Source organism: Scleropages formosus, chromosome 6 (genome assembly GCF_900964775.1).
Source record: "Scleropages formosus chromosome 6, fSclFor1.1, whole genome shotgun sequence".
Lineage (NCBI taxonomy): Eukaryota > Metazoa > Chordata > Actinopteri > Osteoglossiformes > Osteoglossidae > Scleropages > Scleropages formosus.
Window position 1 is genome coordinate 6,757,558 of NC_041811.1, and position 22,193 is coordinate 6,779,750.

The following is a 22,193-nucleotide window of genomic DNA, read 5'->3' on the forward strand; positions in this document are numbered from 1 at the left end:
GCAAGATCTGATATTTGTGGCACTGAGAGGAATTAAACTGAGCTTCAGTCGTTCAATAAATTCATGTATTCCTTTTATCTTGGTGTTGAATATTTCATAGCAGCAAACATTTATGGACAAGTGCACAAAATGGGGCACACAGTCATCACATACTGTTCACACATTTACTTTGCTTCATTTAGCAGACCCTTTTCTCCAAAGCATCTCCCAGTGAAAGCTTTGTAGTATTATCAACCCATCAACCCACACCGTATTCACCCAAGGTGACTTACACTGCTAGATACACTAATTGCAATGAGTCATTCATCCATAAACCAGTGACACACACTCTTTCTATCACTCACACCCTATTGGTGATTTAGAGTCCCCAGTCCACTTGAACAGCATGTAACTGGACTGTGAGAGGAAACCCACAGAGAAACAGGGAGAATGCACAGACTGAGCGGTGAGCGGTGAGTCCTCTCACACCACCCAGGTGCTGTCCTAACGCTACTTGCTGTGCCACTATGCCACTCCATTTCCATATTTATGCATATTAATAGAAATAATTGAACAACTGTAATTAAAACACGCACATTCACTCTCAGTGGATGTGAAGTACGAATCTTGCATGGATACCCATGGAAACATATCGTTAAAGGCAGGGAGGTCAAATGGCTTTATCCACAGCATTACATGTGGGTGAAATTCCACTGATTTACTTACAGACATTTTTCCCTGCCTAACTGGCTTGAGCAAATCTGCAAAATCACCGTTTAGCAGGGAACTGTTATACAGTTGTCAAATTATCATTAATGGAAAAAAACGTTCACGAACCCAAAGTTGCTGTTGAAAATGAATTAATCAGGAAAATAAATATATAATAGAAATAAAAAGTGCATGTTTTATTATATATATGCATAGTAACAATTTATTTGTATTTTTAAAGAGTACAGCTAACGCACAGCATGCTGAGGTCTGAGCTGAGTTTAAGTTGCTGCTTAATATCTCGTAACACCTCAGTATATTGGTAAAAACAGCTCATATAACAGGGAACAGTACAACCAGACAGCCTTTTAGCCCCAGAGATTAGATCCTTAATCAGAACCGCATGTGGCTTATCTCCTATCTCATGGTTACCTGTGATGGGCACTCTTAGAAATGTTTCCAATGCAGAAGATGCGCTTCTGTCATTCAGTTGCAAATCAGTTTCCCCTGATTTTAATTAGAGTAGTAAATCTCGACAGCAAACATGACACCAGCAGAGACGCCTATCAGAGCATGCTGGGCTTCTTAATTGCTTATTAAATATTAAAAGCATTCAGTGCCATCATCCTGCTTTGTTATAATCACTGACCTTGAAGTGGTGGTGAACTGGGTAACATCACCAATTGGGTCTATTTACCCCGCAGCTCAAAATATCAAGGAAAACATTGTTATGAAGCATTAACTGTTCCTCAGAAGCAAAGGACGCTTTCTTTTTTATTAGTTCCTCATATGATTTGGGATCAGCGTAAGGCAGTTGGAGAAGGAGCAGATTAACCAAGACAGAACCAATTTTGCTGCAAGCTCAGAAACACAACGTTTGAAGTCCACCAATCTTGGTTGTAATGTATTTTCTGGTTCTTGATAAAAAAAACTGAATATGGTCACAAGGACAAAGGATATCTGAGGCTTTGGCATAGAATGTAGAGAGCTCATCTCCACTGGCCCATGGGCAGGTAGTATTTGGCCCCACATTGTACTCAGGATCCTCCTCTCCTCGCTGGTCTCGAGTCTCTAGAGTCATAGCTGAACAGTCCCAGCTTACTGTTCAGCATCTGTACTCACCTAGGCAGCAGCAGAAAGATTCCATTCATACAGTTTCAGGATATATTCGTGAGACTGCATCAGACTGTAGATAGATAGATAGATAGATAGATACTTTTTAAGCAGATTTAGTAATTTATTTCACAGAGGAAATTTCACAAAGAACTGCAGCGGATGACTGGTATCAGTATATCACTGAGTGAAACAACAGTGGAACAGCGTTCTTGTGAAAACCTGGTTTCTCCCCTCCGAGCTCAAGATGACCGGACTTTTCCAAAACACAAGAAGAGAAGGATGAAAATATGATTATCATCACTGCATGAGCAGAAGCAACAAAGGCAACAGCAATCTTCTGCTTGCTTTATACTTGCATGACCTCTGACAGGGGAGGCTGCTGCAGAAGTATCATCTCAAACAGCTTCCCAGCTGCAACAAGACGGAAGGACATAACGCAATGATGGCAAAAAAAAAAAACAATCAGTTTATAGGATTGCCCATCTTACTGTGATGGCAGGTGACTCAGGGAGCTTTTTTCAGCTTTAAATTAACAGATGACATGTGCCAATAATGTTAGTTTGCTGTCTATGTCCAGGGACCTCATGATGACCCATACATACACATAAAAACAATTCTTAAATATCCATAAAATAAGATCACAAAAAGCAGTATGGGGTGATGTGAAAGCTACAACAGACTTTGGAATGTACAAGCTGTAGTGGTATATGCTGGAGTTGAAATTATTCTTCTCACAATGACTGCAGTCCAGCTCCAGATGAGGTTACTTAAAATAGCACTTACTTTAACTAGGAGAGCCTCAAAGAATTGGGCCAGGCATCCCCTCTCTAAGGAGCCCTGTAGTACTTCTCACATGTACTTGTACCACTTAAAGGCTTAACAGAAGAAGAATCAGCCCACTTCCCCTCTTAGACCTAAGTCAACACCACAACTTAAAAAGACAAAACATTTTGAGGCCCTGTGGTCAACCACCATACAAGACTATGACTGGTTGAAGTGATCCGTTGACATAACTCAACAAAAGGCATTTATTATACACCAATGAGAAGAAAAATGGGACACAATGGGTATAATTAGCACCAGTGGATCAGCCCTTGTCATTCACACCAGTGATCTGGGAAAATGACTTCACCTTGCCAGCCATTATGTTACACTGCAGTGAACCCAAAAAAATCCACCTAAATTGTGATGCCCAATTGTGTTAGCTCCAGTACTGACAAACGAGTTAAGTACAGTAATACCTCGCTCTACGTCGTTAATTGGTTCCAAAGGGCGCAACTTAAGTCGAAAAACAACGGAAAACGAAATTACCCCTAAAAAACTGATTTAGACCCCCTCTAAACCCCTAATAAGCATTCCCCTTAAGTGTATACACTTAAATTAATGCTAAAGTAAAGAAAAAACAAATAACACGGCGGAACTCTACATTACTGGTATCGGATGGCAGGTAAAAAAGACAATTTCCATCCATCCATCTTCCTCCGCTTATCCAGGACTGGGTCGCGGGGGCAGTAGTCCAAGCAGAGCCCCCCAGACTTCCCTCTCCCCGCACACCTCCTCCAGTTCCTCTGGGGGAACCCCAAGGCGTTCCCAGGCCAGCTGGGAGACGTAATCTCTCCAACGTGTCCTGGGTCTGCCCCGAGGCCTCCTCCCAGTGGGACATGCCCGGAACACCTCCCCCAGGGAGGCGTCCAGGAGGCATCCGGAACAGATGCCTGAGCCACCTCAACTGGCTCCTCTCGATGCGGAGGAGCAGCGGCTCTACTCCAAGCTTCTCCCGGGTGACTGAGCTCCTCACCCTATCCCTAAGGGTGCGCCCAGCCACTCCACGGAGGAAACTCATTTCTGCCGCTTGTATCCGCAATCTCATTCTTTCAGTCAAGATCCAGAGTTCATGACCATAGGTGAGGGTAGGAACGTAGATCGACCGGTAAATTGAGAGCTTCGCCTTACGACTCAGCTCCTTCTTCACCACAACAGACCGGTACAATGACCGCATTACTGCAGATGCCGCATCGATCCGTCTGTCAACCTGTCGCTCCATTTTTCCCTCACTCGTGAACAAGACCCCGAGATACTTAAACTCCTCCACTTGAGGGAGCAACTCCCCCCTAACCCGGAGGGGGCAATCCACCTTTTTCTGACTGAGAACCATGGCCTCGGATTTGGAGGTGCTGATTCTCATCCCTGCCGCTTCGCAGTCGGCTGCAAACCTCTTCAGTGCACACTGTAAGTCTTGATTCGATGAAACCAACAGGACCACATCGTCCGCAAAAAGCAGAGAGGAGATCCTGCGGCCACCAAAACAGACACCCTCCGTTCCCTGGTTGCGCCTAGAAATTCTGTCCATGAAGATAATGAACAGAATCGATGACAAAGGGCAGCCCTGGCGGAGTCCAACATGCACCAGGAACAGGTTTGACTTACTGCTGGCAATGCGAACCAAGCTCCTGCTCCGGTCATACAGGGAACGAACAGCCCGTAGCAGCGAGCCCCGAACCCCATAATCCCAAAGTACCCCCCACAGGATGCCACGAGGGACATGGTCAAATGCCTTCTCCAGGTCCACAAAACAGATATGGACTGGTTGGGCAAACTCCCACGAACCCTCCAGCACCCTAGTGAGGGTATAGAGCTGGTCCAGTGTTCCACGGCCAGGGCGAAAACCGCATTGGTCCTCCTGAATCCGAGGTTTGACTGTCAGTCGGATTCTCCTCTCCAGTACCCCGGCATAGACTTTCCCAGGGAGGCTAAGGAGTGTGATCCCCTTATAGTTGGAACACAATCACCGGTCCCCCTTCTTAAAAAGAGGGACCACCACCCGGTCTGCCAGTCCAGAGGCACTGTTCCCGAGCTCCACGCAATGCTGCAGAGGCGTGTCAGCCAAGACAGTCCCACAACATCCAGAGACTTGAGAAATTCGGGGCGGATCTCATCCACCCCCAGACCCTTGCCACCGAGGGGTTGTTTGACTACCTCAGCAACTTCAGCCAGGGTAATGGATGAGTCCCCCTCCGAGTCCCCAGCCTCAGCTTCCTCTACGGAAGGCGTGTCGGAGGGATTGAGGAGATCCTCAAAGTACTCCTTCTACCGCCCGAGGACATCCTCAGTTGAGGTCAGCAGTGCACCACTTCCACTGTTAACAGTGTTGGCGGAACACTGCTTCCCCCTTCCGAGTCGCTGGACGGTTTGCCAGAATCTCTCTGAGGCCGACGGAAAGTCTTCCTCCATGGCCTCCCCGAACTCCTCCCAGGCCCGAGTTTTTGCCGCGGCGACTGTCAGAGCCACGTTCCGTCTGGCCCGCCGGTACCCGTCAGCTGCTTCAGGAGTCCCATGAGCCAGCCAGGCCCGATAGAACTCCTTCTTCAGCTTGATGGTATCCCTTACATCCGGTGTCCACCACCGTGTTCGGGGATTGCCGCCGCGACAGGCGCCGGAGACTTTATGGCCGCAGCTCCGAACCGCCGCCCCGACAATAGAGGTGTGGAACATAGTCCATTCGGACTCAATGTCCCCAGTCTCCCTCGGGACCTGGTTGAAGCTCTGTCGGAGGTGGGAGTTGAAGACCTCTCTGACAGGGGCCTCCGCCAAATGCTCCCAACAGACCCTCACTATGCGTTTGGGCCTGCCAGGTCTGTCCAGCTTTTTCCCCCGCCATCGAATCCAACTCACCACCAGGTGGTGATCAGTTAACAGCTCAGCCCCTCTCTTCACCCGAGTGTCCAAGACATATGGCCGAAGATCAGAAGAAACGACTACAAAGTCGATCATCGACCTCCAACCTAGGGTGTCCTGGTGCCAAGTGCACTGATGGACACCCTTATGCATGAACATGGTGTTTGTTATGGACAAACCGTGACTAGCACAGAAATCCAATAACAACTCATCACTCAGGTTCAGATCAGGGAGGCCGTTCCTCCCAATCACGCCCCTCTAGGTATCACTGTCGCTGCCCACGTGGGCATTAAAGTCCCCCAGTAGAACGACAGAGTCCCCAGTGGGAGCGCTTTCCAGCACGCCCCCCAGGGACTCTAAGAAGGCCGGGTACTCTGCGCTGCCGCCAGGCGCATAAGTACAAACGACAGTGAGAGACCGTTCCCTGACCTGAAGGCGCAGGGAGACGACCCTCTCATTCACCGGGGTAGACTCCAACACATGGCGGCTAAACTGGGGGGCTATTAATAAGCCCACACCAGCCTGCCGCCTCTCACCTTGGGCAACGCCAGAATAGTGGAGAGTTCACCCTCGATCGAGGAGAGTGGTTCCAGAACCCAAGCTGTGAGTGGAAGTGAGCCCGACTATATCTAGACGGTATCTCTCAACCTCCTGCACTAGCTCAGGCTCCTTCCCGCCAGTGAGGTGACATTCCAAGTCCCAAAAGCCAGAGTTGCGCCCGAGGTTTGGGTTGGCTGGGCACTCGGCCCCGACTACCGCCCAAATCACAATGTACCGGCCCCTTACGGCCTCTCCGGCAGGTGGTGAGCCCACCAAAGAGTGGCTCCACATCTTGGCTTCAGGCTGAGCCCGGCCAGGCCCCGTGGGCATAGACCTGGCCACCACACGCTCGCATGCTCGTGGCTCCAGGGTGGGGCCCCGGTGACCCCATACCGGGCGGGGTAAACGAGAACCTTGATTTTATGGTCATAAGGGGGTTTTGAACTGCGCTTTGTCTCATCTGTCACCCAGGACCTGTTTGCCATAGGAGACCCTACCAGGGGCGTATAGCCCCAGGCAATATAGCTCCTGAGATCATTCAGGCACTCAAACCCCTCCACCACATTAAGGTGGCGGTAAATAAGACAATTTTTTTTTTTTTTTAAGCTTTCAAATGATTTTAAAGATTACAGTATATTCTTTTATATATTTTAACGTTTATTTTTTTGATTTTACACTTTTTTATTGTTTTTAAGTGATTTTTAAGTTTTTAACAATTTTTAATATTTTCGGCTGACCGACGTAAAGCCGCGTCAGCCGACTGAAGATGAAAAGTATTTTTCTATATAAATTTTACAGAAAAATCGACGTAAAGTCGAAATCGATGCAACACAAAACGACGTAGGGCAAGCTGTTACTGTATTATGAACTTCATGAGCGGGCAGCTAACATGAAACTGGAATATGTAACCTGATAACAAAGCAGGAGCGTCATTGCCTCTGCCACCCTGTGCACTTAAAAAGAGAACAAATGCGTGAGATAGTGGTATGTAGAAAAACAAGTTCATGTCACTTCTAAAACACTTGAGAATGGTAATTGTCATGGTCCAAAGGTGAACCGTGATCTGTGCCGCACAAGTCTGGCAAGCACCTGCAGAAAGTGCCTACAACAAGTCAAACGCTTGAGAATTTAACATAGCAAGTCATGCCTGCTAAAAGAAGCATCCCAGGCCAAAGGGCGGTATGGGGCCAGAGGAACTGAATCTACCCTTGTCCTGAGAGGGTGGTTTAACGGTGCCCAGGACCTCTGTGGACATTTATAATTTATTGTTACCTGAGAACTAGACACAGCTGAGTATGAGCTTCTGCACAGGACATTACTGATCCTACCAAATACTTCTCACAGTGTTTATATTTCACAGCAGTTGACATTAATTTTGCCTTAACATTTTTGTTAAACTGCTCTGTGTTAGAAAATGGACCGAACAGACAAAAAATAACCATTATTTAACATGGAGGGGGCGCAGTGGGTTGGACCAGGTCCTGCTCTCCAGTGGGTCTGGGGTTCAAGTCCCGCTTGGGGTGCCTTGTGACGGACTGGCGTCCCGTCCTGGGTGTGTTCCCTCCCCCTCCGGCCTTACGCCCTGTGTTGCCGGGTAGGCTCCGGTTCCCCGTGACCCCGTATGGGATGAGCGGTTCCGAAAATGTGTGTGTGTGTGTGTGTGTGTGTATTTAATATGGAAGGTCAGTTGGCAATTCATTCTCCAATTTCCCTTATTGAAGTCAGTTTTGTTCTGTTTAAAGTTGAAATATTTTGTTTTTTTCCCCACACAATGATCAAGGGCAGGACTGGGCTGCATGCTGTATACAGTGGGCCTCACAGGTTTACATTTACTCATTTAGCTGACACTCCTTCACCAAAGCAACTTGCAGTGTTAGGCTACTAACAGTTATTTACCCATTGATACAACTAGATAATTTTACTGGAGGAACTTAGAGCAAGTACATTAATCAAGAGTACTACAGCTGGAAGTGGGATTCGAATCTGCAACCTCTAACACCAAAGGCAGTCGTTCCAATATTACCAAGTCTCATTTACTAGATGAAGGTGTTGAAAGTGCTTCACTGAAAACACAGGTGAACAGAAACGCCTCCAGCAGACCTCCCATACCACTTCTGCCCTCACTATCCAATTGCATTTCACCAAGTTGATCCAGTGGCCAGTCCTGATGGGTCTCTGGTCTAGCCAACCTAGTCTACACACACAGACACACACACACACGCACACACACGCATACACACGCACGCACACACGCACACACTGTCTGAAACCGCTTATCCCAAGCAGGGTCACAGCAACCCGGAGCCTAACCCAGCAACATAGGTAGCAAGGCTGGAGGGGAGGGGACACACCCCGGACTGGATGCCAGTCCATCGCAAGGCACCCCAAGCAGGACTCGAACCCCAGACCCACCAGAGAGCAGAACCCAGCCAAGCTCGGCGCATCACCATGCCCTCTCAACCTAGTCTAATTCAGTCCAATTAAATTCCCCTGTATCCACAAAGCAACCAGTGGCCAATCAAGATATATCTCTTCTGAGGGCTTTCAAAGATAATATTACATTCTTCTGACTATTCCTAGTGAACGTCTCACTCTTGAAAAATACCTTTCTGTAGCTCCAGGTTCATCATTCAGAAGTATTATCATATTGCTTTGGGGCTCGATGACCGTGTTTTGCAGCGTCTGCTATTAAAAAGGCCCCATGCTGTTATTGCATTACTGATAACAGTGTGCAGTTCAGGTCAGAGTGTCATAAAAAGAAAGTTTTATTTATCACCTCATGCATTTCAAAGGCCTTTTAGAAAAGGAGCACTTTCTTTCTGAATGAGATGCCACAGTCTCAGATAAATCAGTCAGGTTTAATGATTTTTCAGCTATAAAATGGAGGCATTATAATGATACACTCAGTTACATGGTCAAATATAAGATAGTTTGCACCATTCTGAAGAAACCTTGACAGAAAATCATAATTATCCAGTGAAATTAAGAGGAAAGAAGCTAAATTTCAAAGAGGACTTCATGGAGTCTTCATGCTGTGGTAATGAAGCCTAACTGGTGCTTTAGGGGCAGTAGGGCATTGGATCCAGTCTGACTCATCACACACTCCCTTTGTCAAATGAGATTCACTGCATGCTTTTACACCTGATCTTTTATTACATTAAAATATTTTCTTACCAGTCACTTCCAAAGACAACGTCTTGTACAGGTCACAGCTTTACATGGTAATGAAATTTATGAGTTGGATATTTTACCAAAGTAATAGATCATTGTTATTATAGCCATTATTCATCTGACTCTTTTCTTCAATATGACTTATAATGCTTGCTTAGTATACTAATCTACTTTACAGTGAACTACCTATTTATACTGCTAGGTCATTGTCACTGTACCATTTCACTGTAATTACCTTTATCAAGGGTATTGCAGTAAGAGTGGTGATTTGATTCTGGGTCCTTTGATTGTAAGATGTCAGTTCAAACATCTTTGCTACCCAGTGCCCCACTGATGTCAACTAACATTAAGTACCACAGCAGGACTGTTAGTGGCACTTGAACTGTCAACCTTGCAGTTGAAAATCCAGTTCTCTTACTGCCATGCTACCTGAGATATCACCTGCTTTAGTTTGCAATGATCAGCTTGGTGTGTTGTCACTCATGCTCAGATCACTTGGGTCTCAACACCGGTCTGAAAGCTCCGGATCACAGAAAGAACATTACATAACTTCAATTAAGCAACCGTTACAAAATCTTTTGCGAGTGCTGACTTGCTATCACCCAGGGCTGCAAGATGGTCCACACCCATCAGTGTTCTAAGGCACCGTATGTATACACGTATACAGACACGCACGCACACACGCACGCAAGTATGCACGCACATACACTTTACCTGTTGGCTTAAAGGGGCAAATGGACATGGCTTGAAACTAAAGACCTTACAGCCAGACAGAAAGAAATATGCTTTTTTCTAAGTGATGACCTCCATCACAGAAGGCCAGCCTACATAACTCTGCTGTAATTTAGCCCCACCAATCTCCCATAATGCACTTACACAATGTATCAGCAATGAGTACACAGGCCTCAGATGGTAACCACAACAGTGTTGTTGTTGAAAACATGCAAGCTCACAAAATTAGTATCTATAGATACAAATGACTGAGGAAGAAGACTCAGGTCTTCACAAACCTGTCAAACTGCAAGCAGATATTCCCTGCCATGGAAACAGTTTTGAAATAATCAAATTCCTTCAGGATTTTGACTTCCACCTTCCTTCACCGAATACTTCAGGAAAACTGACAGCAGTTGCCAGAAGGCTTCAATTCCCTCTCCCAAAGCTTGGACATGCCGAGGCCTGATGGGACACACAGAAATGCAATGGTTATCTGCACTGATGTGAAAGTTTATCTCCTGTACAGACTATCTACGGATCACTAGGTTCATGGGGCATCAAGCCATGTTTTCACCATTGTGGTCACCTCCCTGATGGTTCACTGAGGCTTTAAGAGCAGCATCATCAATAACAACAGGAACAACCAGCAGCACCAAAGCCAACAAAACAACAGCAAGATCTACAACATGGATCACAACCAGATGAAGTATCAAACCAACAACTCTCAGTCTTTATTAGAGAATAATAAATAGGTCTGGAGTGTTTCTAAAGTTTTCATTCATTTTTACCGAAACATTCATAATTTTGCACTCAGTTTACCAATGAATACATTCTTTCTTTCCATGTCCTAAAAGTAATTTGATTTAATGATTGCGTGCCTTTCAAACCTTCAAGAAATGAGCCTGTCCCTGCTTTCCAATCTTACCTGCCCTGACCTTCCCAGACCTGCTGCTCATAGGTTAAGAGTGCATAGGAATGTAGAGCTTATGCATCACCCAGCTTGGAGTCATACGACTGAATGCTAAAGAGCTCTTATCTCATTAGTCATCACAGCAAGAATGCCTGGCCCACTGACACAGCAACAGCCTGCGTCCATTCAGCTCCAGTGGCTGCAATCCATCCTGAACCAGGTTGTGTTACTCCAGGCTCTGCAAACGTCATTCTTTCTCCTTTTGTCATTATTCTTTCCGCCATCACCCTGCCCATCCCACCTTCCCTGCAGGGAAATCCACCCCAGAATGTGGTTAGGTTGTCCCCCTTCTCTACTGTGCTTCTAGCCACACCCACTTGGCAGGGAGCTTGGCATGGAACAGCTCTGCCCTCAAACCAGGCGTTCTCTGCATTCAGTATATAACAAGTAGGGTGGCTAAGCCAGTCTTTCTCTGTTTTTGTCCATTGATCATTTACATTTATTCATTTAGCTAATGTTTTTGTCCAACAGGACTTACCACAATTTACCCATTTATACAGCTGTATAATTTCTTTTCTGGATCAATGCAGGGCAAAAACTGTGCTGAAGGGCACTACAAACAGGAAGAGGAAATAAAACCTGCAACCTTAGGATCTAAAGGTGGTGACTCACCTGCTACCTGCTGCCCCCGAGTAGAGGAACCTTTCAAATCTGGCACAGCAGGCTAATCCCTAACTAGTCTTCAACACCCCCGTTCAACCACATTGTGCCATCACCTCAAGAAACATTTTCATCTCCTATCCCTTCAGAAGAAACCAGCTCAGTCGCAATATTAGACTTCCAAGCCTGGAGGTGTCCAGCCTGAGGTGGAGTTCTATGCTGCAGGTCTCTCAGGTATTGAGTGTGACTAATGTGTTTGTCAGTGTATCATTGCACAATTGAGTAAAAGGTACACTGTGTACACTGTGTCCTTTACTGTAACCACTCAGAGTGCTGTCTGGAAACAAAAGAGCACAACTTGTAATGTACATGGGTAGGAATACAGAATGCTGGAAAATCCCACTATTAACCCAGGATTGGTCATATTTTTTCGCATGATGAACCTGAAGGACAGAGTGAAGGACTTTGGTCTCCACTCTGTTTGTCCCAGTATCCAGCAGTGCACATTGGTGCAAAAGAGGTCAAATGTCTGGGAAGATGTAGATGGTAACTGATGTATAAATGGTAGCTTGCAGTTGTATTTTTGCACTCAAATGTGTTCATATTCCACCTCCTGCTATAGTACACTTGATCTACTCATTTAGTACCCCTGAAATGATACAGGAGTACTATAAATATTAGCCAGCCATAAATGCATAAATCAGTGTAAGTAACTTAGTGTACAGATGTACTGCAGAAATTTATGAGCTAAATGAATTAAAAAAAAACAAGATTACTGATTTCAGACAAACAGGAAAGGCTCATACTGATGGATATTTCTGTTGTGATGAATGCAACGTGGAAAAAGTACCTTCTTTCTCTGTGCTCCAGGCCAAAAGGAAAAATAAAACAAAGTTAAATCTTAAGTTATTGCTACAATCCTTGCCACAGGGCCAAGCACCCCAGGTGACTTCTGGATGCAACAAAGTAAGTCAAAAGTGTTCAACGAGAGATGACGGACGATAGCAGACCTGTGTTGCGCAGGTTATTTCCTAGCATCCTTTTCACTTTTTTTGTACCGCCAGTAGGAATAGGGTGGAGACCTGTCATTTTCAAGGCGCCATCACCATCAACAGCATAAACCACCAAGCCAGTCTACAGAGAGGTGAAGTGTCTCGTGGAGACACGTGCCTGTGAAACCCATGCGAATGAATCAATGCTAATGGTGTGACCAAAACCCAGCTAGGGTGTCTTCAGAGACAGCATTTACTCCCTCTATTATAGCCATTAGCAGTCTAACATGCTCAGTGTGGAGCGCTGGGGGGGTCCACAATCCTTTCAACACATTGAAGGATAGTCAGGTCGATCACTGAGAAAATGCCCTAGTTGAGGGACATGTTCAGACAGGGGAGGACGGAGCTGGACCAGCTGCAGTGATGCCTCCTCAGGACCAACGTGGTCGATTTCACTGGGGGAAAAGTTAATTACTGAAAAGGGCATCCAGTAGCCTAGTGTTTGCCCAGAAAGAATATGCCACTGTGGTAAGTAGGATTTTGGCCATGCCCACTTCTGGGATGGCCACACCTGATTGGTGAGGGTCAGTGTGGGGATTCTACAAAACTCTCTGGTATGGATGCAGATACTGCTTAATGCTCCTTTTTACATTTTATTTATGTATTTGTTTCATGGCTTGTTTTTATATTTTTAATAAAATCTTGTTAAGACCACCTCATACCATCACATGCCTGGTCACACCACCTCCTCGATCCTGCTAAAATTGGATGGGCTTCTCTAGAGCTTATGAGGAGGGGAATGGTGGTTTCTGTGTCACAAAAATGCAGGGTTTCACTGAGGTTAAAGGGCACAGCGGCTGTATACTCGTTGCCATTGGCGACAAGAGAAACTCGACAGACGCAACATTCCCCATTGCACTTAACAAGTCTCTTCATCACCTCCACCTGCCCTTCACAGGGACAAGTTTGCATGTTAATCCCACTGATCTTCATTAAACTGAGAGAGCAGCAAGAAGGCAGATGAAGCCCTTCCCTGCTGAACCGGGATGAGGAGGAGGAGGAGAAAACGAAGAACAAAAGGCCAACAGTGGTAAACAGCCAATCAGCACTCCTCCATCCGAAATATTTTCCAGGCTACGAAAGAACACTGAAATAATGGGTATCTCGGAGAGCGAAGACCAAAGACAAACAGGGCAACTTTCCCGGCTGTCATGCCCATCTTGTGGGGGTCGGAGGGAGAGGGGAGTGGCTGTGGCCCGAGACCTCAAAGCCAGGCCTGTGAGTCCGCAATCGTTCCCATCCCAGAAGTCTTTGCAGCATGAAAACTTGGCAGATGTGTGGTGAACAAGCTGCTGAGGGGGCACCATTATCAGTTCTGTGGAGGAGGAGCAGTTGATGTGCTAAATGTTAAATCCCTCACACTCCCATGCAGTGTTTAATTAGATTTGAAATGCTTGTGAGCCATTGGATGCCAGTGTAGTTTCAATGAACACTGTTCCTCCTCCTCCTCAATGATGAAAACTGCATAAAAAATATCAGGTGCAGTTATCACAGGTGGGATATGAAACTCAGGCATGTGCCGAGACTCCACCCGCAATCTTTCGGTCACACTTCTACTGCCTTAACCAGAAGGCCAGTTCCTTAACCACTGTGCTTAGCAGCAGTGGCCACAAGCCAAACTGCTCCAAAGAACAGCAGGGTTGCCCAGGGCAACCACTTTGCAGGAGGGGTGACCCTTAGATCCTCTGCTGGCTGCTTCACTACTCTTTAAACTTGTGTTTTAATATCTGTATATTTATTTACTTTGTGTATGAATGCTGTTTTGATGTTTTTAGAGTGGCTTTTGAAAATGATGACAAGCTGTATGAGAAATGCAAAGTGTTTCCAGAGCCTAGCAGGGTGAAGATCAGACACATCTAATATTTACACCTATTAGCCAAAATGACTTAAAAAGTTATTTACAATGATTTATCCATTTATTCATCGGTAGTTTCACTGTAATAATTCAGGGTAAACAGCTGAATCAAAAGTACTACAGTGGGAGGTGGGATTTGAACAACTTTTTTTCTGCAAGGTGTGAACTCAAACCACTATGCCACCTGTAGGTTGAGAACAGACTGGATTTTAATCACTTATCTTCTGGATCTTTTGAAACCCTATGTTATATTTGTTACATTTTCTTATAATTTTATATTTTCTGTCAGATGTGATTGATGGGTTTTGGATTTTGGTTTAGGCTTGTTTGCAATGAAGATCTCTAGTCATCACTAAAACTATCACTAGCATCTGTCATAATTTCTGAACGTTTATAACGTGAGTTGGAGTTTGTTTGATGTGCTTAGAGTTTTATTATGTTTGGAGATTTATTTCTGTTACTGCTCACTGTTTATTGTTCATTCATAGCTGAGGTAACTTTAATGATATTCAATAAAAGATTGGTGTTGGGGGAATGAAATGTTCTCACATGTTCTCTCCCATCATTGAGAAAGGGGAAGATACCATGTACCTTCCCTGACCAGAAAGGAGAACCTAAAACAAGAAGAGAACTTTGCTTTTTGTCACTTTGTTTTGGTTTTGCTTTGCCCATCATTATGAATAAACAGCTCTGCGTGGGGTCATCTGCCTTGAGCTGAAGGAACAACACTGTGCCATGCAGTGAAGAGTGGCTCAAGATGGACAGTTACACTAACCCTTGGGGGTTGCGGGTGGCATAGTGGTTACAGCTGCCACCTTCCAGTCAAAGGATATGGGTTTGAATCATTACTCCTGCTGTAGTACCCTTGATCAAGGTACTTATCCTGAACTGGTAGCATGGTAGCACAGTGAGCAGCACTGCTGTTTCATAGTGCCTCTGTGATGTGAGAGGACATGGGTTCAATCCCTGCTCAGTCTGTGTGGAGTTTGCATGTTCTCCCTGTGTCTGTGTGAGTTTCCTCTGGGTGCTCTGGTTTCCTCCCACAGTCCAAAGACATGCTGTTCAGGTTCACCTGAAGTGTGTGAGTGACAGAGAGAGTGTGTTCCACTGATGTATGGATGAGTAATGTAGTGTATCTAGCAGTGTAAGTCACCATGGTGAATAAGGTGTGTGGGCTGATAACACTACATAGAATTCATCTGAAGCATCTTTGATGAAAAGTGTCTGTTAAATAAATATAACTGACACAGTAAAAATTACCCTGCTGCATATGAGGACTAATCACTGTAAGCAGTTTGAGCCACTTTGAATACAAGCATTATATAAAATAGATTTCAGAAAGTAACCTCTGACTTGCACATCCCTGGTCAAAGTGAATGGCACAGGGTCCTCACCAGTTGCTAAACCTTCAGTGCAACAGGCCCTGACTCCAGGAGACAAATGTGTGTGCAGGCTTTCCAGTCCAGCCCCAGAAGAATTAAATAAAAAAGAAATATTGGTGCTGTGCATGAGGAATATTACCATAATGTTGTCATAAAGCAGAGGTTCCTTCACACACTTTCCCAGGGGACTCAGAGATGGGTCAAAATCTGATTCCCTGGGCAGATACCAGCCAGCTGTTGAGTATAACCCTTTCAAATTAATGCCACACAAATTCAAACAAGCAAAATAACAGCTGCTCTCAGTGGGATGTGCTTGGATTAATTTAGAGAAGCCAGAACCATAAGTATATTCTAATGCAGCTGTAAAGAATCAGTGAAATTAATTAACTGATTTCCTGCTATCCTGACTTGGGTAAAGGATATTTGTATTTACTTTTAATCATTTATCTGATTTGACACTGATTTACCCATTTATACAGCTGAGTAATTTTTGCTGTATTAGTTCAATGAAAGTACCTTGATTACAGGTTCAGCTGCAGGAGAGGGGATTTGAGCCTGGTTCTTCTGAGTGCACGACAGTAGCTCTAGCCACTGCACCACCTGCTGCTTTAATATAAAAACACACATAGAAAAACCTACGATAACCTCCCTGCGGACCTCATCGTACACGACTTCGAGTGGCACTGCAAATGGTGTTGTGCAATCATTGTGACCTGGTGATATTAACTGCGACAGGCAAAGACATTTAAACTGGCAAAAAAAACTCCACTTAGGAGCAACACAAAACCTGTCTCAGTGGTGCACAAACACACCCTCCCAGCACATTACGTGAGGATTGGTGTATATGTGTGTGCACAGGGGGGGTGTGGGGGCGCAGTGGGTTGGACCGGGTCCTGCTCTCCAGTGGGTCTGGGGTTTGAGTCCCGCTTGGGGTGCCTTGTGACGGACTGGCGTCCCATCCTGGGTTTGTCCTCTCCCCCTCCAGCCTTATGCCCTTTGTTGCCGGGTTAGACTCCGGTTCCCCGTGACCCCGTATGGGACAAGCGGTTCAGAAAGTGCGCGCGTGTGTGTGCGCGCGCACATGCATTCTGAGGAATAACACTGGTTAAAAACGAGGGAAGGGTTAGGGTAAGTGCCATTGAGTCGAAGTCCACCACTGACATGGTTTTCATGGTACAGGGGGGTACAGCAGAGGTTTATCGTGGTCTTCTTCCATACATATCTTTGTATTGTGGGTGGAAACCCACATAAACAAACATGGTTAGAACACCTAAACTACACAGAGACTGAGCCAGACATACACCAGCTTTTGAACTATAAGTGAAAACCTGGAAATAAATACTGTGGTCCTGCAACAGAAAAATCATGATGGCTAAGTCCAGGGTGATGCGGACTTCACAGAGACTCATGGGACAAGTCAGAGGAACACATAAGCATAAGGCGTATCGATGACTGTGGGTGCGGCCTGCTGGAACGGCTTGTTGCCTTCCAGTAACTCTGCAAACACAGTCAGATCTGCTGAGCGGTTGGAGCAGAAACCGGGCCTGGCTGAGTTGAACGGAAAGCCTCTTTCTCTTGATGCAATGCACTCATTGTATTCTTCTGCAAGATGTAGGAGCGAGGCAGGCCGGGCAGCAGAGGGAGAGGAAAGAAGCAGGGATGCGAGCCGGGCTACGTGCTCGGCTAAAGGCTATCCCGTACAGACAGCACTTCCAAGCCTGTTCCTCGACACCTCCAGGACCATTACCAACAACATGGAGGAAATTAGAAGCGGATCGGACAAAGGACTCCGGGAAGAGCAGAGGAGAAGGATTGAGTGTATCTGTGAACAACAGTTGGTGCAGCAGGCTATACATTCCCCCACAAGCCGAGGTTATGTTAGCATCAGAAAAGCTACATGAAAAGACTTCAAAGTTTCAATCTAATTCTTATTTATTTATTTACTTACTTACTTAAGTGTTCTGCAACACAAAATTTTGTTGTATTGCATTGCATAAAATGACAATAAAGTATCTCACATATCATATCAGAGAGGCACCCACCCACACGGAAACACACCTAACATTTAGCATTGTGTACTAATTCCCAGATGCCTTTCCACTTGGCCTTTGTTTCCACTTTCCAGCAAACTGTCAACGGTTTGAGGGTTTTACCAGAACCCAGCCCAGCCTGTCACCTGTTAGGAACAGAGCACATATGTCCCAACATGCTGAGGGATCTGCTGCCTGTAGCTCCCGCCGGCACTAATTACGACTCCCGCCTATGGTGCAGTCTAACGGTTATGTTTACCTTCCTTTCACTGTATCACTGCACAGGAGCCAAACACGCTGACAGCTCATGCTAAAAACACAAATGCTTGATTATGTACCAATCGCTCAATGGAAAATATCATACCCATCGATGGCACCCCCTCTGGACGGGAGCACTCATCACATGACTTTGGGCACTGTAATTTTTCTTTTTCATACCACTGGAAAATAGCACTGGTGTGCAGGAGGCTTCCATCAACTTTCTGTGTGAGACATCAACTTGGGCTTTCCAAACATTTCACTGAAGTCCAATTTAGAAGTTCAAATGAGTAGAAGTTCAGCTTGGCTGTTCAGTAGTTGGTTGTTTGGAGATTGATTTATCCAGAAAGACCTATACAACCCAGACTTTATCACTTCACCCATTTGCAAAGCTGGTTAATTACATCAAAGCAGCTAAGACTAAGCAGCTTCATCAAGGCTTCATCAATGACACCATAGATGCTCTTCTCCTTGAGGGCCTGCTGTTGTACCTTGGACTCAGTAAAACAGCTTGAGATTTTTGAGCAGTGGTAGCAGGTAGCGTGTCTTGTCACTGTCATCCTGTCTGTGCTGTGGAAGTTTCTGTCACCTAGACAAATTCCTTGTATGTGTGAACATACTTGGCAATAAAGCTCATTCTGATTCTGATTCTGATTCTAATACAGGATCACCTTATAACTAAACCTCCTGGGTACGAATCCCTGCTGCAGTCTTGATAAAGGTACTTACCCTGAACTAACACAGTGAAATTAGCCTTATAAATGGGTTAATGAACACAAGGACTGCCAACCGGTAGTTCAGTGGTTAGAGCTACTGCCTTTAGACCCAAAGGTTGCAGGTTCAAATCTAACTGCATTATCCTCATACAGTATAAATACCCTAAAATGCTTTAGTAAAATTACCCACCTGTAGAAACGGATAAATAATTATAAGTCACTTCAGGGAAAAGTATCAGCTAAATGAATAAATGTGACTAGCTTAGTGCACAAATCTATACTGTAATCCAGTAATGGCATTTGGTGAATAATACTTGTCCAAAAGTAGCAACAGTATATTCTCAAAGAGGGTTTGAGTTCAACAGAAAGGTACAGTTTCAGTTTGTGCAATGACAGAGTACACAATTCATATTTACATCGAACTGGTGCTTCCTGCAAAGCAGACACATGTGAATCATGTTCTTATGGATCTGAAATCAGAAAGGTTATGGGTTAAGTCCAATCAAACATGTGTGACACCCCCCCAAGAGAAAATGCATCTGTGACCTCCAGCCGACCTTTCCCCTTGCACCCACGCAAACATCGTACTGCAAACAAACTAAAGCGAAAGATAAAGTCGCTGAGGGCCAGCAAGTAAGAAGAGTGAGTCAGGTGTGTTTGAGACAGGACAGGTTGCGCCAAGGGGAAGGACCTACATGTTAATTGTGTGTCAGCGGGAATCTGGATGGGGGATGGGTGTAGGAGAAAAGCATGTGAATAATGTGAACATGGGAGGAGCAGAGAGGAAGAACAAGAGGCAGGTGTTGGGGGAAGGGCCAGCTGTTAAGGAGCACTAGAGAAAGAACATAACCAGCAGCAGAGAATCTCCAGCCCGGATGGAGACCAAAAAGACCTCCACACCTGAACCAATTTCCATACACTCCACAAGGTTTAAAAAAAAAAGTCCAGCAACACTTACTGTGACCACTGCCACTCTGAGAGGGGTTTGCGAAAATGTGTGGGGTATGTGTCTAAAACAGATATGGCACGTGACTATAACTCATATGAATGCTGCAAACGAGCAGTCAGCCCGGAGTACTCTTCTGCTGAGCGTTCTGGCTAAACAGCCACCGAGACTACACTAACTGTAGAAAAAGGCAGAAACATTAATCAGCACAATCGCTGTCATTCCCAATATCTTTTTACGGTCAAAATTAATAAAGGCAGTAAAATGAAAGGTTGACTCATTACTAATATGCTTAGCCCCCCTGACAACGTGGCCATTTAAATTCCAGAGCACAACTTAATGCGCGTTGATATTTTAAAGAGCATGATGGAGGGAGCAAATATGAGAAGCAAGACGTCGACGACGACCAGAACGTGGCCGAGCGCATCTGGAGATCAGTGAGCTGGACCCCCCGCAATCCCGCGAGACGCCGCGACCGGAGCGGAGACCGGAGGCGTGGGGGGTAAGGAGGGACGGGGGGATGGGGGGGGGTGCAGACAAAGGCGCACCGTCTGCGGCGCCGCGGAGAAACCGGTCCTCGAGTCACCGGCGTGGACACTCCTGATCTCCTTTAGCAATAATAATAATAATAATAATAATAAATAATAATAATAATAATAATAATAATAATAATAATAATGCATTACATTAACCGCTGCATTAAAATAACAAAACGATCGCGCTGCAAAAATGGACATCATATGTAAGGGACATTAAAATACAAAGAAGGGATTATACGATTATTATTATAGCTCTCAGCTGGAAAGCGGTTGACATCCACGTACATTTATATTTGAGAGGCGCAGCAAATTTTCGGTGGGATTTGTGGTCGAACACACAACAGTTGTGTTGAATGTCAGCAGCACCAGCAACAAAACCAACAGCAACACCATCATCAACACCAAAGTCGACACCACTTGCACTCTGGTCGCACTGAGGTGTGTGTGTGTGTGTGTGTGTGTGTGTGTGTGTGTGTGTGTGTGTGTGTGTGTGTGTGAGACTATGGACAGTTGTTTTATTCTGTTTCTGGACGCACAAGCAAGGCCACCTTTTCACACCCCACTGATCCGCCAACCGACTCGGTTACCGAGTGACCGGGGTGTGACATGATGAACCGAGGGCTGAGCTGCGAGCGCGCGGACAAAACGTGACATGTGAATAAAAAATGAAAAGCTACTTAACGTCGACCTGAAGATCCCCCCAGGGAGGAGGTGGTGCCTCTCACCTGGTTGGCTTTTCGTGGTGAGGGTCGCCTTAACCGCCGCGCTCGATGAAGACTCCCCCCACTGACTCGTGCTCCGGGGGAGCGCCGGTGCAGCCGTGACGTTCACAGCTGGACCGCCGGGCGCGCGCGACGCAACAGTTGCCGCATTCAGCACATACGTGCCATTTAAACCGGTCACGTTGACAGCCGCTGCGCGGTCCGCCGCTGCGATCGCGGGCTCGGCAGGTGCAACCGGCTTCTCCTCCAGCAGGTGATTGGGAAGCGATTCGTTCGACGGCCCCGTGGTGGTCCCAGGGGCCTCGCGGGGGTGCCTCCTGGCCGTCCAGGCGCTGCTGCTGTCACCTCCCCGCGGTGCAGCGTGCGCGACCCCCGCGGCACACAAGAACAAACCCAATTCCACAGCCAGGGCCGCGATCATCATCGCTAACGATCGCCGCTTCATGGTGCTCCGTGGAGTCCCTGTGCAAAGCCCATCGGACGCCGACCGTGACGGTGAAGCTCCGGCCGCCAGTTCCGCTGTCCGGTTCCCTCCGCGGTGGAAAGCGACGTCCCGCGTTCCGCCGTCCGCTCCACACAGCCGCCCGACGGCGAGTGACAGCCGAGCATCCCCTGCTCCCTGCGCTCGCTCCAAGCACAATCATTTCAATTGGTTGTCCTCGTGAGTGATGTGAGAACTGACCAATAGTAAGAGAGAAGGCGGGACAAATGTATAGAACTTGTCCTGCCGCCATCGAATGAAACGTGAGCCATAGGACTATAATGTGGTCTGAATAAATTCCCCTCAATAATTAAAGATGAATCGAAAGTGAATAATTAAAATCTGCAACAAACACACGTTTACTTATTTTGTGCTTAATATAAATATTTGCATGTATTTTTAATTTTAAAAGGTTTACCCAGAATAAATAGTTACTTAAGAATAAAAACGTTAAATAGCCTCACACTGTTTCCGATAAATTTCCGTGACTCACTGTGTTTTTTTATATTTTAAATCTGTTTTAGATTCCTTCAGTGAGTCATTGTAGGTCATTAAACGTTGAGAAATGTGTAACCCGGTCATTGCAAGATTAAAAGCTTTATTAAAGTATTTAATATGTTCTCATGTGGTGCAGATTAGAAAAAAAATCTCATCGATAAGAGGTACCAGACCGTGAATATCTCACATGTATCTAACTCGGGTTATTTTTTATTTATTTATTGTGATAAAACACCATACG

The 22,193-nt window shown here is 45.8% G+C and overlaps 1 protein-coding gene across 2 annotated transcripts in view; it reads right to left on the reverse strand.

Moving 5' to 3' along the window:
* Positions 1-21,573, reverse strand: part of LOC114910726 (multiple epidermal growth factor-like domains protein 9) — a 61,071-nt gene extending 39,498 nt beyond the window's left edge. Inside the window, exon 1 of one of the 2 annotated variants that reach the window (XM_029252990.1) lies at positions 20,977-21,573. In XM_029252990.1, coding sequence (XP_029108823.1) covers positions 20,977-21,418 — 442 coding nt within the window. In that variant the 5' untranslated portion in view covers positions 21,419-21,573. Of the gene's footprint in view, positions 1-1,336; positions 1,539-20,976 lie in introns of those variants that run through there. The other variant, XM_029252991.1, reaches the window with a different exon arrangement.
* Positions 21,574-22,193: the final 620 nt, after the last annotated feature.